The following is a 19,497-nucleotide window of genomic DNA, read 5'->3' on the forward strand; positions in this document are numbered from 1 at the left end:
CAGATGTTTAATGTCAGTCTGGCCAATATTTTTTTCAACAGCACGATTAAATTATTCATATTCATTTTCTTCAAGAATGAGATTTTCAGCAATCCAGTTCAACGTTTCAATTACTTGAAATTTGATATCTTTCAACTTTACGAATTGGCATGGAATCAACATCTAACACAACTAAAACCTTATCATTTTGACTTTTCCGTATGTGCATACGCACCCACGACATGTGTGCATACGGGAATTTTAAGTCACTCAGGGTTGCCAGATTTTATAAACCAGCGTTTGTACGTAACCATCGTAGGAAACGCGTTTGAAAAAAACGCTTTGTTATTTAGACCTATTAAAATAGTCGAATTTTCTGTAACATATAGTGTAAGTATACCTAATACCAAAGCCAATGTGCATTTAAATTGCAAACATTTAACAAAAAATACTCTAATTATTGTAACTGATACAGAAGTGTTATGTACTGTGTTTTTCTTTAAGAACGCATTGATTTGAGTGTTTTGTGATCACTTCGATGTAAATTCAATGTCGTACATGCGAACTGTAATTTCAATGGGGGATTTGGTCAGACAGACTTGGCAACCTCAGCAGGCCGCTCACGAGGTGCTTCCTTTCTCAGGCACCACCGTCTCCCTGCGTGAACCCGTGGCCTGGATGGACTGGTGGATTCTTTCAAAATTCACATAAGTTCACTGATCTGAGTTGACAAACGAGCCATCAAAATGCCGGCGTATTTTCAGCGCCCAGAGAATGCTCTGAAACGAGCGAATGGTGAGTAGAAATAGTTTGTAGTAGCTGATGCTAACGGACCGGTAGCCTGGAGCTGCCTCGTCACCGAAAGCGGTGCTAATGCTAACGTCAATGCTAACGCTAGCTAGCGAATTGCGCGGAAGAAGTCACCGTGAATGTCTGAGCCGAGGCAGTGAACGAGCAAGGCCGCTCTCGTGTATTGATAAGAATCGAGCCCGGGAGCTCGACAGTGGAAGTGGATGATGCCTTGACAAATTGTCATTTGCTTTGTTTTATGTATGAATGACGAAGTCTATGCTAATGTGTCGCCGCATTGGGCCCAGCTGCGTATTAAGAAATTGTGTTATTTAACGAAAAGTGATGCCTATCTGTCGAGTTGTTAAATTGATTACGCGTCACATTTGTTCTCGTCTAATATACAGAATTTCTGGAAGTTGGCAAAAAGCAACCTGCGTTGGATGTTCTGTACGATGTCATCAAGAGCAAGAAACATCGAACATGGCAGAAGATCCACGAGCCCATTATGCTCAAATACCTGGAGCTTTGCGTGGATCTTCGCAAGAGCCACCTGGCAAAGGAGGGTCTCTACCAGTACAAAAACATCTGTCAGCAGGTTAGGTTCACTGCTGTGTCCATCAGATATATCCTCCTGTCTAAGATCCCTAGGGCTTAAGGTGTTTTTCTTTCGACTGTCAGGTGAATATCAAATCTTTAGAGGATGTGGTTAGGGCTTACTTGAAACTGGCAGAGGACAAGACTGAAACCGCCAAAGAGGAGTCTCAACAGATGGTCCTGGACATTGAGGATCTGGACAACATCCAGACTCCAGAAAGGTGAGAGAACTTGCAAAATGGTGCAAGTGTTGGTCCCTTAGATCTTCCTAAATAGTTAAGCTCTTATTGTTTTGGGCTTGGTTACATACCTTCAGTGTGCTCCTGAGTGCCGTGAGTGGTGAGGACACTCAGGATCGTACAGATCGTCTGCTCCTCACTCCGTGGGTGAAATTTCTGTGGGAGTCTTACCGCCAGTGCCTGGACCTTCTCCGAAACAACTCCAAAGTGGAGCGCCTTTATCATGACATCGCCCAACAAGGTATCTAAAGCAAATTTTTAAGCCACATTTTCCTCTTCATTTTGGTGCATTTCTTGCTAAGTGAGTTTGTAACTATTGCTAAAGAGGATGACAAGTCACCCACATATACAGTGATATATGCACCTCACAAATTTAAACATGATATCAATATTATTTTTGGAGAGTATGACCTAAGCAGAAATATCTGTTGTATTCATCCATTTTGATGACTGTCATTTTGCCTTGTGCTACAACTCGCTGTCACCGGGTATTACATAAAGACTCATCTTTTTTCTGGGTCTGGTCATGTTCGCAAAGTAAGGTTTTTGGGTGCATTTATGTCAAATTTGGTGGGGAGCAAGTGCCAGTATGAGTATACATGGCAGCCTCTTGAGATAGGTAATAAACTTTACGAAGTATTATTAAGAATACTGTGTTCAATTGTAGGAGCTTTCTTGATCTCTACTTCAAGGGCTTTGTTTTATCTCCAAACATTTTGAAGTAAAGTCATTGACACTGTGTGTATTGACATCATTTTCTTTTTATAGATAATACATTTTACAAGACATTAATAAGGATACTGTGTTCAATTTTTGGAGCTTTGTTGATTTCTGCTTCAAGGGCTTTGTTTTATCTCCAAACATTTTGAAGTAAACTCATTGATATCCTGTGTATTGACATCATTTTCTTTTTGCAGCATTCAAGTTTTGCCTACAGTACACCAGAAAGGCAGAGTTTCGCAAGTTATGTGACAACCTGCGAATGCATCTGGGTCAGATTCAGCGACACCACAATCAGAGCACTGCCATCAACCTAAACAATCCTGAAAGCCAGTCCATGCACCTGGAGACCCGCCTGGTGCAGCTTGACAGTGCCATAAGCATGGAACTCTGGCAGGTGAGTTTATCATAGTAAAATGTAAGACTTGTGCAATTTGAATACCGTGATACTTGAAAGGTGGGGCTCAATCTCTTGTGGTACCTCTGAATGTTTTAAAATTGCTTGCTGACAGGTGCTATGTAAAAATATTTTCTGTTTTTAGGAAGCATTCAAAGCTGTTGAGGATATCCATGGTCTGTTTGCGCTGTCCAAGAAGCCACCCAAGCCCCAGCTAATGGCCAACTACTACAACAAGGTGTCAACTGTGTTTTGGAAGTCTGGAAATGCTCTTTTCCATGCTTGCACCCTCCACCGGCTTTATCACCTTTCCAGAGAGATGCGTAAAAATCTCACACAAGAGGAGATGCAGAGGTATTTTTTAACACTCTCAGATTTGCACAAGATTTATTCTGGTTGAGACGACACAATTATAATTGCCCACTCACTCGACCTTCAGGATGTCTACCAGAGTCCTCCTGGCTACTCTCTCCATTCCCATCACCCCAGAGCGCACAGATATCGCTCGGCTGCTGGACATGGATGGTATCATTGTGGAAAAGCACCGCCGGCTGGCAACCCTTTTGGGTTTGCAGGCTCCACCAACCCGCCAAAGTCTGATCAATGACATGGTGCGTCATTTGTACGAATGACGATGACGATAGATGTTAGACTTAATTGATGAATTCACAGCTGTTTTGATAATCATTTTTTTTATAGCCATTGTTTAGCTAAAAATGATCCAAATTCTCTGACTGTGGCTTCTCAAAAATGTCTGTATTCATTCATGAAAGTAGGCTTGATTATATTTTGTATCTAATCAAAATAATACATTTGTGAATATCTATTTATAGTTTCGATTATAGTGAACATTTTTCCATATTGTTATGCTCCAAACCAGTAAGTGAGTCATTATCAATTTCTGAGGAAAAAAAAACACTTTACTTGAATTTATTACAAAAAATAGTAATGGAAAAACAATCGTGATTACTTCATTCCCTCTCGTGATATTTGCTTGTTTGATTTTGTTTACACATTAAGCAGTACAAAATAACGATATTTGGTGTATAAACAATAAGGAAAAATGTGTATTTTATTTATTATTTGTCTCTGAGAATATTTGTTTGTGATCGACCTTATTGCGTTGTGCGGATGACAGTTTACTGCTTGTAAGACAAAAGCCATTTCTGTCTTTGTATATTTTCAACTTTGCAATATCAAATTATTGATGAATGCCCCTATGAATTACTACAGCAGAGAAAACTATGCCACTAGTTGGTAGATCTCACTTTTCATGTACCTCCCAGGTGAGATTCAACTTGTTGCAGTATGTAGTACCTGAGGTGAAAGAGCTTCACAACTGGCTTGAAGTGGACTTCCATCCTTTAAAGCTGAGTGGAAGAGTAACCAAGGTAAAGCATTTGGAAGAAACAATGTAGTAGTTTGTTGTAATGTTATAGTTACCCCCCCCCCAAATTAAATATACATATCATTTTCCATCCATCAATTTCTACCACTCATGGGGGGTCGGGTCGCCGGGGCAGCAAGGAAGGCCAGACTTGGCTCTCCCCAGCCACATGGTCCAGCTTCTCTGGGGGGGATCCCCAGGCGTTCCCAGAATGTTCTCCTGGGTCGTCCCCGGGGCTTCCTCCCAGTGGGATATGCATGGAAACACCTTACCAGTGAGGTGTCCAGGAGGCATCCTAACCAGATGCCTGAGACACCTCAACTCCATCTCTCATCGTGAAGGAGTAGCGGCTCGACTTCGAGGCCCTCCCGGATTACCAAGCTTTTCACCCTATCTCTAAGATAGAGCTCGAACACCCTGCGGAGGAAACTAATTTTAGCCGCTTGTATTAAGGATTTCGTTCTTTCGGTCATGACCCACAGCTTGTGATCATTGTTGACTGGAGGAACATCTGTCCATAGAGGTTAAGGGCAGCCTTGGCGGAGTCCAACCCTTACTGGAAAATAATTCATTTTCTGCCGACTGCGGGGACCAAACTCTGACTTTGATGGTACAGGGACTGAACAGCTTGTAGCAAGGGCATCAGTACCCCGTACTCCCAAACCACCCCCCACAATTCTCCAAGGGTCATGGTCGAACATCTTCTCCAACTCCACGAAATACACATAGACTGGTTGGTTGAACTCCCATGCATCCACGAGCATCCTGCCAAGGGCGTAGAGCTGAACCTCTGTCCCACGGTTACTTAACAGTGAACAGTAAAATCCGCTCTATATAATGTTTTGTGGTACGTCTGGTGATTTTCCATTCCCGCCCCAATATCTGCACTGTTGTATTTCCAGGTTCTGAATTGGGTGAGAGACCAAGGTGAGAAGGAGCCTGAACTTCAGCATTATGTCCCTCACCTGCAAAGTAACACCATCTTGCGTCTCCTACAACAAGTAATTGGAAAATATATTGTCTTCATTTGCTTTGATTATTACAGTCATTTGTGCCTTTACTGCAGTCGTTTTATACTTGGTGTCCTTTTCTATCAGGTTGCACAGATCTATCAGAGCATTGAGTTTAGCCGTCTGGCCTCCCTTGTTCCATTCGTGGATGCCTTCCAGCTGGAGCGCTCCATTGTTGATGCAGCAAGGCACTGTGATCTGCAGGTAATGTCACAATTCCATCACACGTTCTTAAAATAGTAACTTAACTTCACATTGTGGAAAACACGTTTGAAAAGGTTTGGACTCTTGTCAACAAAATTTGTGTTCTTATCAAGGTTCGAATCGACCACACCTCTCGGACGTTAAGTTTTGGATCAGATCTTAACTACTCAACGAAGGAGGATGCTCCAGTTGGTCCTTTCCTACAAAACATGCCATCTGAGCAAATAAGGAACCAGCTGACTGCCATGTCTGCCTCTTTGGCCAAGGCCCTGCAGGTCATCAAACCTGCCTCCACTTTGGTGAGCTCAGTCTGTTTTTGCACAATGCCTTGCCACTTCATCTTATGCACTGCTTAATTTTTCACTTATTTGTTTGCTGTTTCCAAAAAGCTTTTCTTTATGTGACTTTGATGCCTTCACATTTTGACAGATGTAGTATCATTCAGATGAGCCACATGTTAAATTCTTCATTGCAAATTTTAACTAGTCATACTCTTTCTTTTAGCAAGAGCGTGAGGAGCAGAGTCAGCAGGCCATTGCTGCTTATTTGAAAAATGCCCGCAAAGACCATCAACGCATCCTTGCTCGCAGACAAACCATAGAAGAGCGCAAGGAGCGCCTGGAAAGCCTGAACATACAGCGTGAAAAAGAGGAACTAGAACAGCGGGAAGCTGAGATGCAGAAGGTACGCAAGGCAGAGGAGGAGCGCCTCCGCCAGGAGGCTAAAGAGAGAGAGAAGGAGCGCATTATGCAAGAGCACGAGCAGATCAAGAAAAAGACTGTCCGAGAGAGGCTGGAGCAAATTAAGAAGACTGAACTTGGAGCCAAGGCCTTCAAGGATATTGACATTGAGGTAACGTCCAACCAACACAGCCCTGTCACTTCATACACAAAGATGTCTTCAACATACCTTTTGGCATGCAGGACCTGGAAGAGCTGGATCCTGACTTTATCATGGCTAAGCAATTGGAGCAGCTGGAGAAAGAGAAAAAAGAACTTCAAGAGCGCCTGAAGAATCAGGAGAAAAAGGTGAGAGGTTTTATTTGTGAGGTCTATCACTTTTTTTCTGTACTGCATTCTCGATTTCTCTCTGTAGATTGACTACTTTGAGAGGGCAAAACGTCTTGAGGAAATTCCTCTTATCAAAAAGGCGTATGAGGAGCAACGTGTTAAAGACATGGAACTTTGGGAGCTCCAGGAGGAAGAGCGGGTTTGTTGGAAGTTCTCTTTGGAAATTCATCTTCAGAATATATACTAGTGATTTCCAGATTTAACAAACATTTTATTGCAGATCAGTAACATGAAAGTCGAGCGGGAGAAGGCCTTGGAGCATAAGAAGCGCATGTCCCGCATGATGGAGGACAAGGAAAACTTTTTATCCAAGATAACTGCTGCTCGTAGCTTCATTTACGAGGTGAGATCAAGTTGTGCCTTTGTTAGTTTTAGGTGTGCAATAATTTCTGTACATTTATACATAATTCATGTGAAAAGGAGCAATGCACATTAATCAACATTATGCAATATAATTGTGCCAGATACTGTATAACTAAATTAAGCTAATTTTCATTAGTTCTCATAAGTGTCATTGTCAATGCGAACAAATTTGGCATGACTTGAGCCACTGTGAGTTTTTTTTTTTTTTGTATACATTTATATTGGTTTCCAATTTAAGTACAGCGGGAAGTGCATTACACAGTGCAGTTCCCTAACAGCAGAAGCTGGACTGTCCAATAGTTATTCTAAACAATGGTAGATCACAATCCCCTCTTCCCAAGTCTCTCGTGGTTGGCCTGCGACAACTCTGACATCTCACCGTGAGATCAGATAACTGTGGTGACACAAATGTTCAAACATTTAAAAGATAATTTCAAAATACTAAAATTCACAAAATTCTGAAATCGAAAACCTTATGTTCTTGAATGATTTTACAGTGATATCAGATCATTGATTTTGTATCAAAGAGCCTGATTGCCCTTTTGTAGAGAGAAGGTATAGGCCTCAAAATGTTGCCTATGTAATAATATTACGGATGTGAGAAGACTATTGCATGCATATATATGCATATATAACAGGGCAGCACAATTTGGCAACTATTTTTGAAAAGAACACAAATTTAGATTTGACTTAACCTTCCTGCAAATAGAGTTTACCAGACCGGAATTTCAAATGTTTTATCCAGGCAATACCCATGTACTTTGTTTCATTTACACCAAGATCTGTTTTTTATGTCTCATTGGAATACTCTTCTTGTAGGAGAAACTGAAAGCATTCCAGGAGCGCATGGTGGAGGAAAGGAAGAATCGTTTGGAGGAAAGGAAGAGGCAACGTAAGGAAGATAGACGTAAAGCTTTCTACCTCCAGAAAGAGGAAGAAGAACAGCGCATCCATGAGGAACAGCTTAAGAAAGGTAATGAACATTTATATACTAGTAGTCTTAACCAGAGGCTGGCTAATTAAGTAGTCATGCAGTTAGATCATAAGTTGGCAAAACATTTCATTTTATTTGTTTGATAGTTTAAGCCATTATAATTTGTTTAGGAGTAGTTTGTCAAAATTGTGTTCAACTCGAAGCCTTTTTGTTTGTCTATTTCAGAACGTGAGGAGCGTGAACGCATTGAGCAGGAGCAGCGAGAGGAGGAGGAGAGAGAGTACCAGGAGCGCCTGCGCAAACTTGAAGAGCAGGAACGGAAGCAACGTGCTCGTCAGCAGGAGATCGAAGAGCGCGAGCGCCGTCGTGAAGAGGAGCGACGCACAAACCCAGATGACAAGCCCAAGGTTCGTCTCAATTTGTCTCCATGTTTGTCAGTTATTCCAACTAATTATGGGCCACATACTTTTTATCCCAGTTCATTGTGTTGGTATGTTTCAAACCCACCCAGGAGGCCTTTGAGAATTTTTTTTAAAATAGTTGCTCCCCTCCCACATACTTAGCGATGTAGCATTTTACTGTCCATCATTATTGTAAAAGGGAAAGTTGTTGTTCTAACCAGGACTGGGGCGAGAGAGAGGAGGGAGGATGGCGCAAACGCACTGAAGGGGAGTCAGAGTGGCGTCGTCCCGTGCCCGACAGGTTTGTTTGCTACATTGTTTGTGAGACGCTGTACCGTTCTAAGACCTTGGCTATCTCTGTAGGGAATGGAGGCAAGAAGGTCGTGAAGACGAAAAGGAGGAGAGAGATCCATTTCGACGGGGAGAGGGTCTACGTAGAGGCGGAGACGACAGAGGACCTCGGCGGGGCTATGATGATGGAGGTTCACGTCGGGGTGGCGACGATGATCGTCCGCCCCGCAGAACCATGGATGACGACCGAGCTCCACGTAGAGGGTTTGATGACGATCGTGGCCCACGACGGGGCTTTGATGATGATCGGGGTCCGCGCCGTGGCTTCGATGACGATCGCGGTCCCCGCCGTGGCTTCGATGACGATCGCGGTCCCCGCCGTGGCTTCGACGACGATCGGGGTCCCCGCCGTGGCTTCGACGACGATCGCGGTCCCCGCCGTGGCTTCGATGATGATCGCGGTCCCCGCCGAGGCTTTGATGATGACAGAGGTCCTCGCAGGGGCATGGATGACTCTAGGGGTCCCAGGCGTGATGATGACTGGGGACCCAGAAGAGGAGGCGATGACGACAGAAGAAGAGACGATGGTCCGCGTCGTGATCGCGATGACCCTGCACCCTGGAAGCCACTCAGTAGACCTGGTAAGCTCAGTCATCTTGTAAGTAGTGACAAAAGTTCAAACCAGTAAGCAGGTTATTGTAAGAGGTGCATTGAATAATACGTTGGGATTGTGTTTTATCAGCTATTTAATGCACTTTACTTATGGAAAAAATAACCTGAGGCAATTTGAGAACAATCAACATGACTGCTAAGCGCAAAGCACATTATTACACATCTACTAAAAGATTTTGGCAATTTAGAGTTTCTACAGCTGGTATCTGATAGACCATTCATTGATTTGACAGGCCTAATCGTCCAATCCACTAAGACATTACATTTCCAAACAATTTCATCTGACTTTCCTTGATGTATTGGAGAAGCAAACTCATGCTGTACTTTGTATCCATACGTGGTAGAAATTAGGGCTACAAATTTAGTTTGTTCCATGACTCTTTTAGTAGCTTAAAATCTTCAGAAATCGAGTTGACCTATCTCTTAGAAATTAATAGAAATAAAACAATGCAATTAATCTAGTTCACATTCTATAAGCCTAGAAACTGTAGGGTTAAAAAAAATAAACATTAAAGGACCAACCTAATTTATCAACTTGACCCTCCTTTTAGGTTTGTGTTGCACAGAACAACTTCAAAAACGTAAAAAATTCGGTTGTGTAAAACAAACCAAAAAGCTGGGTCAAATTGACCCAAATATTGGGTCTGTCCTTTTTTGACTGGTGTTTGGGTTAATTTTAAGCCAGCTGTTTTTAAAATACAGTCACAAAATGAAGTAATGTTTACTTTAATAGATGTGTGGTTAAAATAATGATTGGAGAATTTATTAAGTGTAACTCTTTGTGAAGAAATAACACTTCGCCACTCAATCATTGTGCAATGGCTCAGTATGTTTTATGTTAGCCACAATACAACTAGCACAGACAGAAAATGTATATTTCTCACCCCCTAAAGGCACCTAATACAGGCACACACAAGAAGACAAGTTAAAAATAAATAAATAAATAAACCTTTTATCTTTACAGCAAGGCAGCATAGTTCCTTCATGAACATGAGCACATTTACTAGCCAGTAGTCTTTAGCCATCACGGCTGCCCAATAGCCGTTTGTTCCTAGAGCTCATAGGTGGCTAGTGTTCGTGAGGCTTGGCGGTCTCATAATCTCTTCCCTCCTTTCGTTGTGGCGTTTCACTGCGAGACCTCACATGTCTGTCACCCAATTTGTCCATAGATCTAGTTGTGGGTTACATTTGGTTCCACTCTACCTAATTTCGATAAAATGACTAGATAATGTCTCGTGTCACAGGGGGTTGGCGCGAGCGGGAAAAGGCTAGGGAAGAGAGCTGGGGGCCTCCTCGTGGTGGCACCAATGATGACCAAGATGAAGACGAGAGAGAGGAACGACCCAGAGACCGTCAAAGGTGGTGCCAACAGAATAAAGAACTATATGTTTGTGTAGATAATCAACTCAAATAACAGTGTGTTGTGCATTTCCAGAGAGGATAATGGCTGGAGGAGATCAGACGAAGGCAGGGGCGGGTGGAGAGATTCTCGCAAAGAGGAAGCCGACCGTCGCGGTGAGCGCGACGATCGCCGCGTGAACCGCGATGAGCGTCGCGGGGAACGTGACGACCGACCACGTGACAGAGATCGTCGTGATGATAATCAAAGAGCACCACCAAAAGAGCCAAATGATGGTAAACAGACAATTCTTGTTCCCTTACCACATCACAATGCATATGGACCTATTAGAGGTGCGCTCTTATTGGAAAAATAGAATAATTATAAAGAAATTCAAAAATGCCATGGTACTGTTTCTCTCCAAGCAACAGAAACAAAACTAAGTGATTATGGTCGCATACTTTCAATGCCTCACTTCCACAACTTATATACATAATATGTAGTAGAATATATAAATAATCTTTGCTGTATTTGGATCACTCCTGCTCATTATGAACATGTATAATCTGATCCGTTGGTTCTGTAATCCTTTTGGCAATTGACAAACTGCATAGATGTGACCTTAAACCATGTCGCTGTCTCATATTACTCTATCTTATGTGTAAAACTGGGTGGCAATAAATGGCAAGGGACTTTAGTCCCAAGAATATGAGCCACATTTCAAATTGAAGCCAGTAGGTGGCGTCAAGTACCTTTTGAAAGTAGTGCTTATCTATTACGTTATAGACCTAGTTGACAATGAACAATCACGTTTGTCCAGGTGGCACCTGGCGTCGTGGCGGTGAAGACCGGCGCGAGGAACGAGACAAGCCCAGGGAACGGGAGAGGGAGCGCGAGCAAGACAAAGATGCTGAGGGAGAGAAGAACTGGCGTGCAGACAAGGATGTGCGTCGCACTAAGAATGAGACTGATGATGATGGCTGGACCACTGTCCGCCGCTGAGTCCCAACATCCGTCGTTAGGCTCCCAAAACGAGGGAAGACAGATTAGCTTTCGATAACAGATCCCTTATTTAGCTCAACTTAAGCTTCAGATACTTCCTGTGTGTTGTTGATTTTCAAATTTGATGCCAACGCTCTTATTTTCCCGGGGACGGCTATCCTTTTTAACAACTAATTGACTTTCAGGATTTCTGAAAGTTGAGGTCACAAGCGAACATCAGCGTCGACAGGACGACCCCCAGTCAATAGGAGTGTCAGCTATAATGTTACCTTAGTATATTGGACAATATATCAACCTCAGCTCTCAATGCAAACTCAGTGAATCACCAACTGCCTCTTTTAAACCATTAAGTTTCACATTGATGTTGTATGATGGCACTCATGAACAAATGTCAACTGCTTGAGTCATCTGGTGTCTCAGATATAACGTGTTGAGCGAATTAAATATCCATTTTGAAGTGTATGCTTCAAATATTAAGGTTCTCTCAGCTAATAGACTTTCTGCTTCTCTCGCCGCAGTGATAATGGTGTAACACAAGGTTGCATGTGAACAGATACAGCCTTTATTAAAAATGTTTGACATCCACTCGTTTTATCCTTTTGTCAAAAGTCATGGTTGACACCTGCACACAAATAATTTTTATCAAATATTTTACCCCCTGCAGTTTACAGGTAATATAATGTCATTCAAAATTATGCTATGTTTCATTAAAATCAGGCAGGGCAAACACCATCTCCAGGCACTGTGAAGATATTTGATAACGCTGTAAACTCCATTGTTGTGAAGTACCAAGTATTCTTCAAAAGTTTAAGGGGTTAAACAGTATTTTGCCATCTTCGTTGTTAGCCCATTACCTTAAATGGCAAGTGTATCTCACTTTCAATGTACACAACACAATATGTGATGCTTAAGCAAAATCAATGTAAATAGCATTATGATTGCTAAGAACGTGTTTTCTGAAAAGGTGAAAATGCCGTTTGAGCTGTTCAGTTTACTATTACTGTTCAGTTTACAACTAATGTCCTTATACTGTGCAGCCACCAAAGGTCGCTAAAGCTCCACGTAGCGCAGCGGGAGTTTTTCTCAAGCGAATACGGGCAAAGACAAGCTTTTTAAGGGAGAAATGTATTCAATACAAAGTTTGAATTGCCAATAATTATTCAAAACAACGATTTAAAATTTCACTTTAACGATCGCAATTTAAATTAGAATTTAATACTAGACCAAGATAAATGTATTTATCTTAATTTCTATTATTTATTAATCCTCATAGCTGACATTCAAGTTGCTATTACAGGATATAATACTCAAATTCTAACACACGTTTGTATGTTATCGGATTTAGTATTGAGGTCCGTCCCACAGTAAAAGTCCACTTGAGCAAATGCAGGACATACTGTAAATTGTAATATATAAATACATTAATAATATACAAATACATTTTTAAGTTCCTATGAAACAGATGAGTGTTTTGTTTTTTTCTCATTGTGTCGTGCCTTGTTTACCTTTGACACATGGACGGGATTGCACACGATATCTGTAATGTATTTGAATGTGATCAACAGTTTAAAGGCCGTAATAACAGTTATTATGGGTCTGAAAAAATAACTAAAAATAAACTAAATGTAGCCAACGCAAAGCATGATGGATTAAATGCCAGGCATGTTTCAAAAATGAATAACGACAATTCACATATATATCTGAATACGGCAAAACTTGTTTACTGGTTGCAAATAGTAATAATTCTGAGCGAACAATTTCTTGCGTGTTTTCAACGAAAGAGTAGTCAACGCTACTTTTTTTTAATTCATTACAGTCAGCCTGGGTTCAATCGAGCCGAATGAAAACAATATGTGCAGGAACCTAATTGGCAGACGAATTAAGGCCGCCCGATGCAATTAATCTGGAAACAAACTCCGAACCGTCGTTTCGAACAGGGTCTTGTCAGAGGCCTTCCCGCGGCTGTGCCGCGCGCGCGAGTTGCGCGCGCTGGCGCACGTGCGCGCGCACGGCGGGGGCGCTGCGGAGCGGACGAATCGTGTCCGCCTTGCGTTCGAGTCCGCCTTCCCTGAGCTCAGGCCGCTTTGCCATTGACGCACTTTTTTAAAGCGCCTTGCTCCTTCTCCACCTTAAGGCGAGCGGCAGAGGCGGCGGCCAATCAGCATGCCATTAGAGGCTTCAGAGGAAGCTGTTTATGGCAGTGCGGCGCTAATTAGCCTCATGAACTAACACATCTGCCCGCGCCGAGTCACCGAGGAAAACGATCACATCCATGGATTAGTGTGGGAGCGCGCGGACACTTTTGATTCGCCGCCGACGCCGGTGCTCGCTGCGCTTTTCCTCAACTTGTTCGCACGCGACTTTGCGTTCTCTTTCCCAACTCTGGAGTATATCTCCCGCGATAACTTGCACTTAAACTGGGGAACCCGGAGCATCGCGCCATGTTTCAGCCCACACCCAAGCGGTGTTTCACCATAGAGTCGCTGGTGGCCAAGGATAATCCCGTACCGGCGTCCCGCTCGGAGGAGCCCATCAGGCCGGCGGCTCTCAGCTATGCAAACTCGGGCCAGATGAACCCCTTCCTCAACGGCTTTCACTCAGGCGCCAGGGGCGTCTACTCCAATCCGGACTTGGTCTTTGCCGAGACGGTCTCGCATCCGCCCAACTCGGCGGTGCCGGTGCATCCCGTGGCCCCGCCGCACGCGCTGGCCGCTCATCCGCTCTCGTCCCCTCACAGCCCGCACCCTCTTTTTGGCAACCAGCAAAGGGACCCGTCCACCTTCTACCCCTGGTTATTACACAGATATAGATATTTGGGACACAGATTTCAAGGTAGGTTTTCAGCTGACTTTTACGCATGCAAAGTCCCCCCCACCCCCCTCCGAAGTTTCTGCCAAGAGAGTAAGAGGGAAGAATTTTCAAGCAATATGCTTCCGTTAAATTTTGCTCACCGCCTATACGGCGTTATTGATTAACTACAAACGCTGCGTTTAAAACAAATTGAATTATGTTTTCTTTATTTGAAAAAAAAATCTTCGGGGGTCTTGTTAATTATATTAGACTGGTTAGACCCTTTACGCTTTATTTTTTTATTCGCATTTCGTTTGACTAAAAAGATTATAATTTTTAATTTTGCAATAGACATGGTTTAAAATCGCCTTATTGTTTTCTCTGGAAACAAACATTGACATTCGCTCATTATTTGTGCTAATCTGAAAATATTTGTATTAAAATTAAGGTGACACCACAGGGCATTTCATATACTTTAATTAAAAACGGACACAATTGATTTACTCTCCCCCTTGTTTTTTTAGTAGAAATAAATTATACAAGGTTTTTTTTTATTTTTGTAAATGTGAAAAATGCGAATGGCGTTAATTGTAATATTTTTAAAATTTACCGTTTTATCGTATTACATTTACCCAGCTCTCTTATTACTTGAACGGGCCTACAAGTACTAATACCTAATGAGTTATCATATTTAAAAGCAAGCAAACTGACATCGCTGTTTTTTTTTTTTTTTTTAATCCTTTCGGGCTTCAGGTAACGAAACGAGTCCTGAGAGCTTCCTTTTGCACAACGCGCTGGCCCGAAAACCCAAACGAATCCGTACGGCTTTCTCGCCGTCGCAACTCCTCCGGCTCGAGCACGCATTTGAGAAAAATCATTATGTGGTGGGCGCAGAGAGGAAACAGCTCGCGCACAGCCTTAGCCTCACAGAAACTCAGGTAAGACTGCAATTTTATTTTTTACCTTTTTTGTATTTATTATTTGGTCGGTTGCACCATTTACCTGCACAATTGTGTTTGTGTGCCTAAATAGAAAATCAAATTTGAAATATAGTCATCTGTATGCGATGGTCAGTTTTCTGCAGTATAGACTATATATAGACAGTATAGACTATAGAATATTTCAAATGAGTATTTTTATGACAAAAAGTGATGTTTAAAAATAAGCGCCGATGCCCGGAAATAAAAGGCATTATTTTAAAACTCTACACAAATGGGACACATAAAGGCAATATCTGACCCCCCTCATGGTGCAAGCTAACCTCATTTTAGCAAGGGTTGCAGGACTTTGTTTGGAGGGGGCCACCGAGAATGTTGTCTTTCAAAATGGAGGCCAAATTGAAGGAGTTAACCATTTTAGTGGCTCAGCCGTACACAAAGAAGGTGCTGGCGGCCTCGTTAGGTCGCGCTGCCATATTTGCCACATTGTTCGAGTCCATCGGCCCAAATGAAGCATCGAGTCGTTCAATGAGCACACTGAGAGCTTATTAAATGCACCTCACTTGCCACAGAGCAGAGTGACAAAGCTGCGCGGGCCAGACAGTTTATCGATTTAGGTGTTGTTAATTCCCTACGGTAACACTGATCATCAGCACGACGAGTGGATTTAGAAGAGTGCGTTAAATGTCAAGTCACGGAAATCCGTTCGACTTGATGTTTTGATTTTATTTTATCAGCCATAAAAAATATCTTGCCAGATATAACTGACACCGTGGCCTCTTATATAAGACGAAGCAGTATGTTCATATTGTTTTAAAATAACAGCTGCGATCTCGTAATTGGATTAGATAAGTAATAAAATGTGATTAATTATGACAAAAAGAAACTCGATCACATGTTTACCCTTTCATTTTCCGCGAGTTAAGTCGGCGCAGACCCGTGCGTATTTGCGTTTTGCGCATCTGTTTGGTGGTACTGATTCCGTTTCCCTGCATGCCCACCTTCAGGTAAAAGTGTGGTTTCAGAACCGGAGGACAAAATTTAAGAGACAGAAGCTGGAGGAGGAGGGCTCTGAGTCCCAGCAGAAGAAGAAGGGCTCCCATCACATCAACCGCTGGAGGCTGGCCACCAAGCAGTCGAGTCCGGAAGAAATCGACGTGACTTCGGACGATTAAAAAAGGAGATTCGAATACGAGGACACGAATACAGGATACCGTGGCAAGACCGTCGGGTCAAATAAACCCAAATGTCACATTTCACTTCCCCGATGGGCAGCTGAGGGCGACGAGAGGCCGGCTGCTGCGTGACCCAGCTGTCACCTTGCGGCTCCGTCAGTCCAAAAGAACCAGGAACATGGTACTGACCACCCAGCACCAACCTGAAATATTCTTTCTATCCCCACTTCTCCAATTCATATTGGGCCGTTGCACTTCTATGTTTTTCCCCACTCAAGATACCAAAACTGCTTTTTAAAAACAAACAAACAAAAAACTTGAATTGCATGGTTGTTTTAATTTGACACAATCAACAAGAAGAAAATTTTTATTTAACTCTATTTTCTAACAGAGGTGTTGTACTTCTTTTCCAAACAGTGTGCAGTCTTTAATTCATAATTCTCGTGTAAAAGTGATTGTGAAAACATATGAAGTAGCAGTGCTTTATCGTGTTTTTTTTTGTTTTGTTTAAGAAAAAAAGCTAAAATTGGTTTTCTAGAAAATAAAAAAAGAAATTTAAGGAAAGGTATCAGGACATTCCTTTAACCTCTAAGCTTTACCAGTGTGTGGCTGTGCTTGGCCCCACGCAGCCTTCTGTCAGGACGTGAGCCTCCACTCAAAGATGCCACAAGGACTCGAATTATAGACATCAAAAAAAATCCCCAAGCACTGAGCGTATTCCATGTACAGAAAAAAAGTTATTGTTACTGTTTCTGTTAAACACTCTTTTACAGAATGTAAATAATTTTGTGTATGTGTTAAGTTTGCTACAATTTTAACACAAAGTATACTTCCAAGAAGTATGTAATTGTCAATATTTTGTCAATAAAGTTTTATCAATATGTCGCGCGCTGTAAAATTACGCAGGATTTTATTTTCAAAGCATTTCATAATCATTTTGTGCATTCAAAAATGACGAAGGAAGAGCTAATATTCTGCGCCCAAGTCCGCATTTTGCATGATTGTGTGCAGCAGCCCCAAAGAGTCTCGACGAGCTTTTGTGGACGTGCAAATCAGTTTGGGCAATTATCATGCGAGTAATATGAGGGGGGGAAAAAGGGGAAGCATTGCCCAGTGGTCCACTTTAATCTCTTAATCCGGATCCGAGGGGGCTTGGTTGGACATAATTTAGCACAATCTGACTAGCCCTCGCGCCGCGATAAGGGAAGGTTGCAATGTGCCGCAAAATGGGATCTTTGTTTCAAATCTTGATGTGCATGCTGCTGCAACAACCGCAACCTTACAAGGCTTTCTTTTTTAGAAAGCAGCGCAGAATTGAGATTATTGTTACCGTGCTGATTTTCCCCAAGTTTCTTTTTTTTTTTTTTACATTTTTAATAGGCAATTTTTAATCGTGCCATTTGATTATAAGAGCAATAAAAATCTTTAGAGAATACCATTAGCGTTCTAGGGGGGGAAAAAACCTAAAAGCTTTATTACAAACCCAGCTTTGAAATAGGGGGGATTAGAGGACTGAAAGGGTCCCACAATAGTTAGAAGAAAAGGTTTCATGCTAATGAGGTTAATGCCCTTTGTATCTCCGGACTCCACAACTTCATTACTCCTATCTCGGGCAACACCGAGCGGCTCAGAGCCTCACAATCCACTCGAGCTTTTCCCCTCCCTGCCTATAAAGACGGATTTGATAGCGGTCCTGTTCAAACTAGATAATTATATCTTTTCAAGTTGGAATTAAGATAAAGAAAGTGCAGTGGAGGCGGTGAGCCTTGATCCGCCACAAACAAAATTTGGCGCACCCTCTGCGCGCCTGTGTGGACACACAGGAGACAGGACCGAGTCTCATTAGAGCCTGCCACCATTTGATAAATTTAATGCATATGTTTTAACCTGCAAATCCCCCTATTCAACCCCTTTTCACTGTTAATTCAGTTTTGAAATTGGCGGTACCAGGGAACACAAGTCAGTGACAAGATGGGGAAATGCTACATATTATATTATATTATATTATATTATATTATATTATATTATATTATATTATATTATATTATATTATATTATATTATATTGGACTGCTTATTTTTAAATTGTATTCCGTTGTCTTCATCGTATTATCTTACACTCACTATACATTCTATACATAGCTGGGTTAAAAATAAACCAATAATGGGTCAAAAAATTCGGGTTGTTATATATATATATATATATATATATATATATATATATATATATATATATATATATATATATATATATATATATATATATATATATATATATATATATATATATATAAATCAATTAAAAAAATAAAAAAATCAAGATTGTTTTGGATAAAACAGCCACAAATGATGTGTCGGTGCTTTTCAACCCATGTTTGTGTTGCTTTAAACCCAATTGTTGTTGTTGTTCTTTTTTTCTTAATTAAGAGTGTATCATATTTTGTATGAGATTAATATAAAAACACTTTGGTTAAGATGTAAACTAATTAAGACTCCGACAAGGACCAACTCAATGTTTTGGACAATTTGGTCATCTTTCTGGCTTGTTTTGCACAAAATAATGGCCAACCAGAAAGTTGACCATGTATTGAGTCGGTCCTTTTTTTTTTTTTTTTAATTCGTACCCAACAATTAAAAGAGTGCATCGTATGTGAAATCACTCGGAAAACAGTTGGGTTAAAAACAACGCAAGTAAGAGTAACAAGAGGGCCGACTCCATCAATATTTATCTATGAACATTCTGGGTTAAAAAAAAAAAAAAATTCTGGGTCCTTCAAAATAAGAAAAAGGACCATTTTGTGCAGCACAACTTAACTTGGGTCATATTGGGCAAAATATTGCAGTCTTTTTGGGTCTATAAATCGGTAATTTCTTTTTACACAACTATTTTTTGAAATTATGTCAATATCTTACATTTTCACGAAGAATAAGTCAAACATAAAACACAAACTGTTCCGTTTCATTTAGCAAAAAAAATGTCAATTAAAAATCACCAAAAACATTTATAATAAAATGACAAAATAGCCATAAATTTATTAGAAACGAATCCAAAACCGTGGAAAAATATGTTGAAAATATGTTGAAAATTCTGCTTTTTGTGCATTATTTGAACAGAAAACGCTGGCAAACGAGTATTAATTATTCCAAATATTGTGTCTTCCCTCCCACTTGATCTCCGGTCCTCCACGCTTTATTCTGCAA

General features: G+C 41.4%; 2 protein-coding genes across 2 annotated transcripts; both read left to right on the forward strand.

Annotated features, from left to right (window-relative positions):
* The first annotated feature begins 622 nt into the window (after window positions 1-622).
* eif3a (eukaryotic translation initiation factor 3 subunit A) lies at window positions 623-11,979 on the forward strand. The gene is made up of 22 exons (XM_088421396.1): window positions 623-774; window positions 1,176-1,366; window positions 1,450-1,586; window positions 1,682-1,845; window positions 2,522-2,721; window positions 2,867-3,075; window positions 3,161-3,332; window positions 4,008-4,112; window positions 5,011-5,109; window positions 5,206-5,322; window positions 5,436-5,621; window positions 5,827-6,174; window positions 6,246-6,350; window positions 6,418-6,531; window positions 6,613-6,735; window positions 7,575-7,728; window positions 7,915-8,096; window positions 8,312-8,391; window positions 8,454-9,022; window positions 10,298-10,412; window positions 10,489-10,688; window positions 11,213-11,979. The coding sequence occupies exons 1-22, from the start codon at window positions 726-728 to the stop codon at window positions 11,392-11,394; spliced, it is 3,801 nt and encodes a 1,266-aa protein (XP_088277522.1). The 5' UTR covers window positions 623-725; the 3' UTR covers window positions 11,395-11,979.
* Window positions 11,980-13,463: 1,484 nt separating this feature from the next.
* emx2 (empty spiracles homeobox 2) lies at window positions 13,464-17,168 on the forward strand. The gene is made up of 3 exons (XM_088421397.1): window positions 13,464-14,226; window positions 14,938-15,122; window positions 16,130-17,168. Exons 1-3 carry the CDS (start codon window positions 13,836-13,838, stop codon window positions 16,295-16,297), a joined length of 744 nt encoding a protein of 247 aa, XP_088277523.1. The 5' UTR covers window positions 13,464-13,835; the 3' UTR covers window positions 16,298-17,168.
* Window positions 17,169-19,497: the final 2,329 nt, after the last annotated feature.

Source organism: Hippichthys cyanospilos, chromosome 8, assembly GCF_059441005.1.
Source record: "Hippichthys cyanospilos isolate Australia breed blue-spotted pipefish chromosome 8, RoL_Hcya_1.0, whole genome shotgun sequence".
Classification (NCBI taxonomy): Eukaryota; Metazoa; Chordata; class Actinopteri; order Syngnathiformes; family Syngnathidae; genus Hippichthys; species Hippichthys cyanospilos.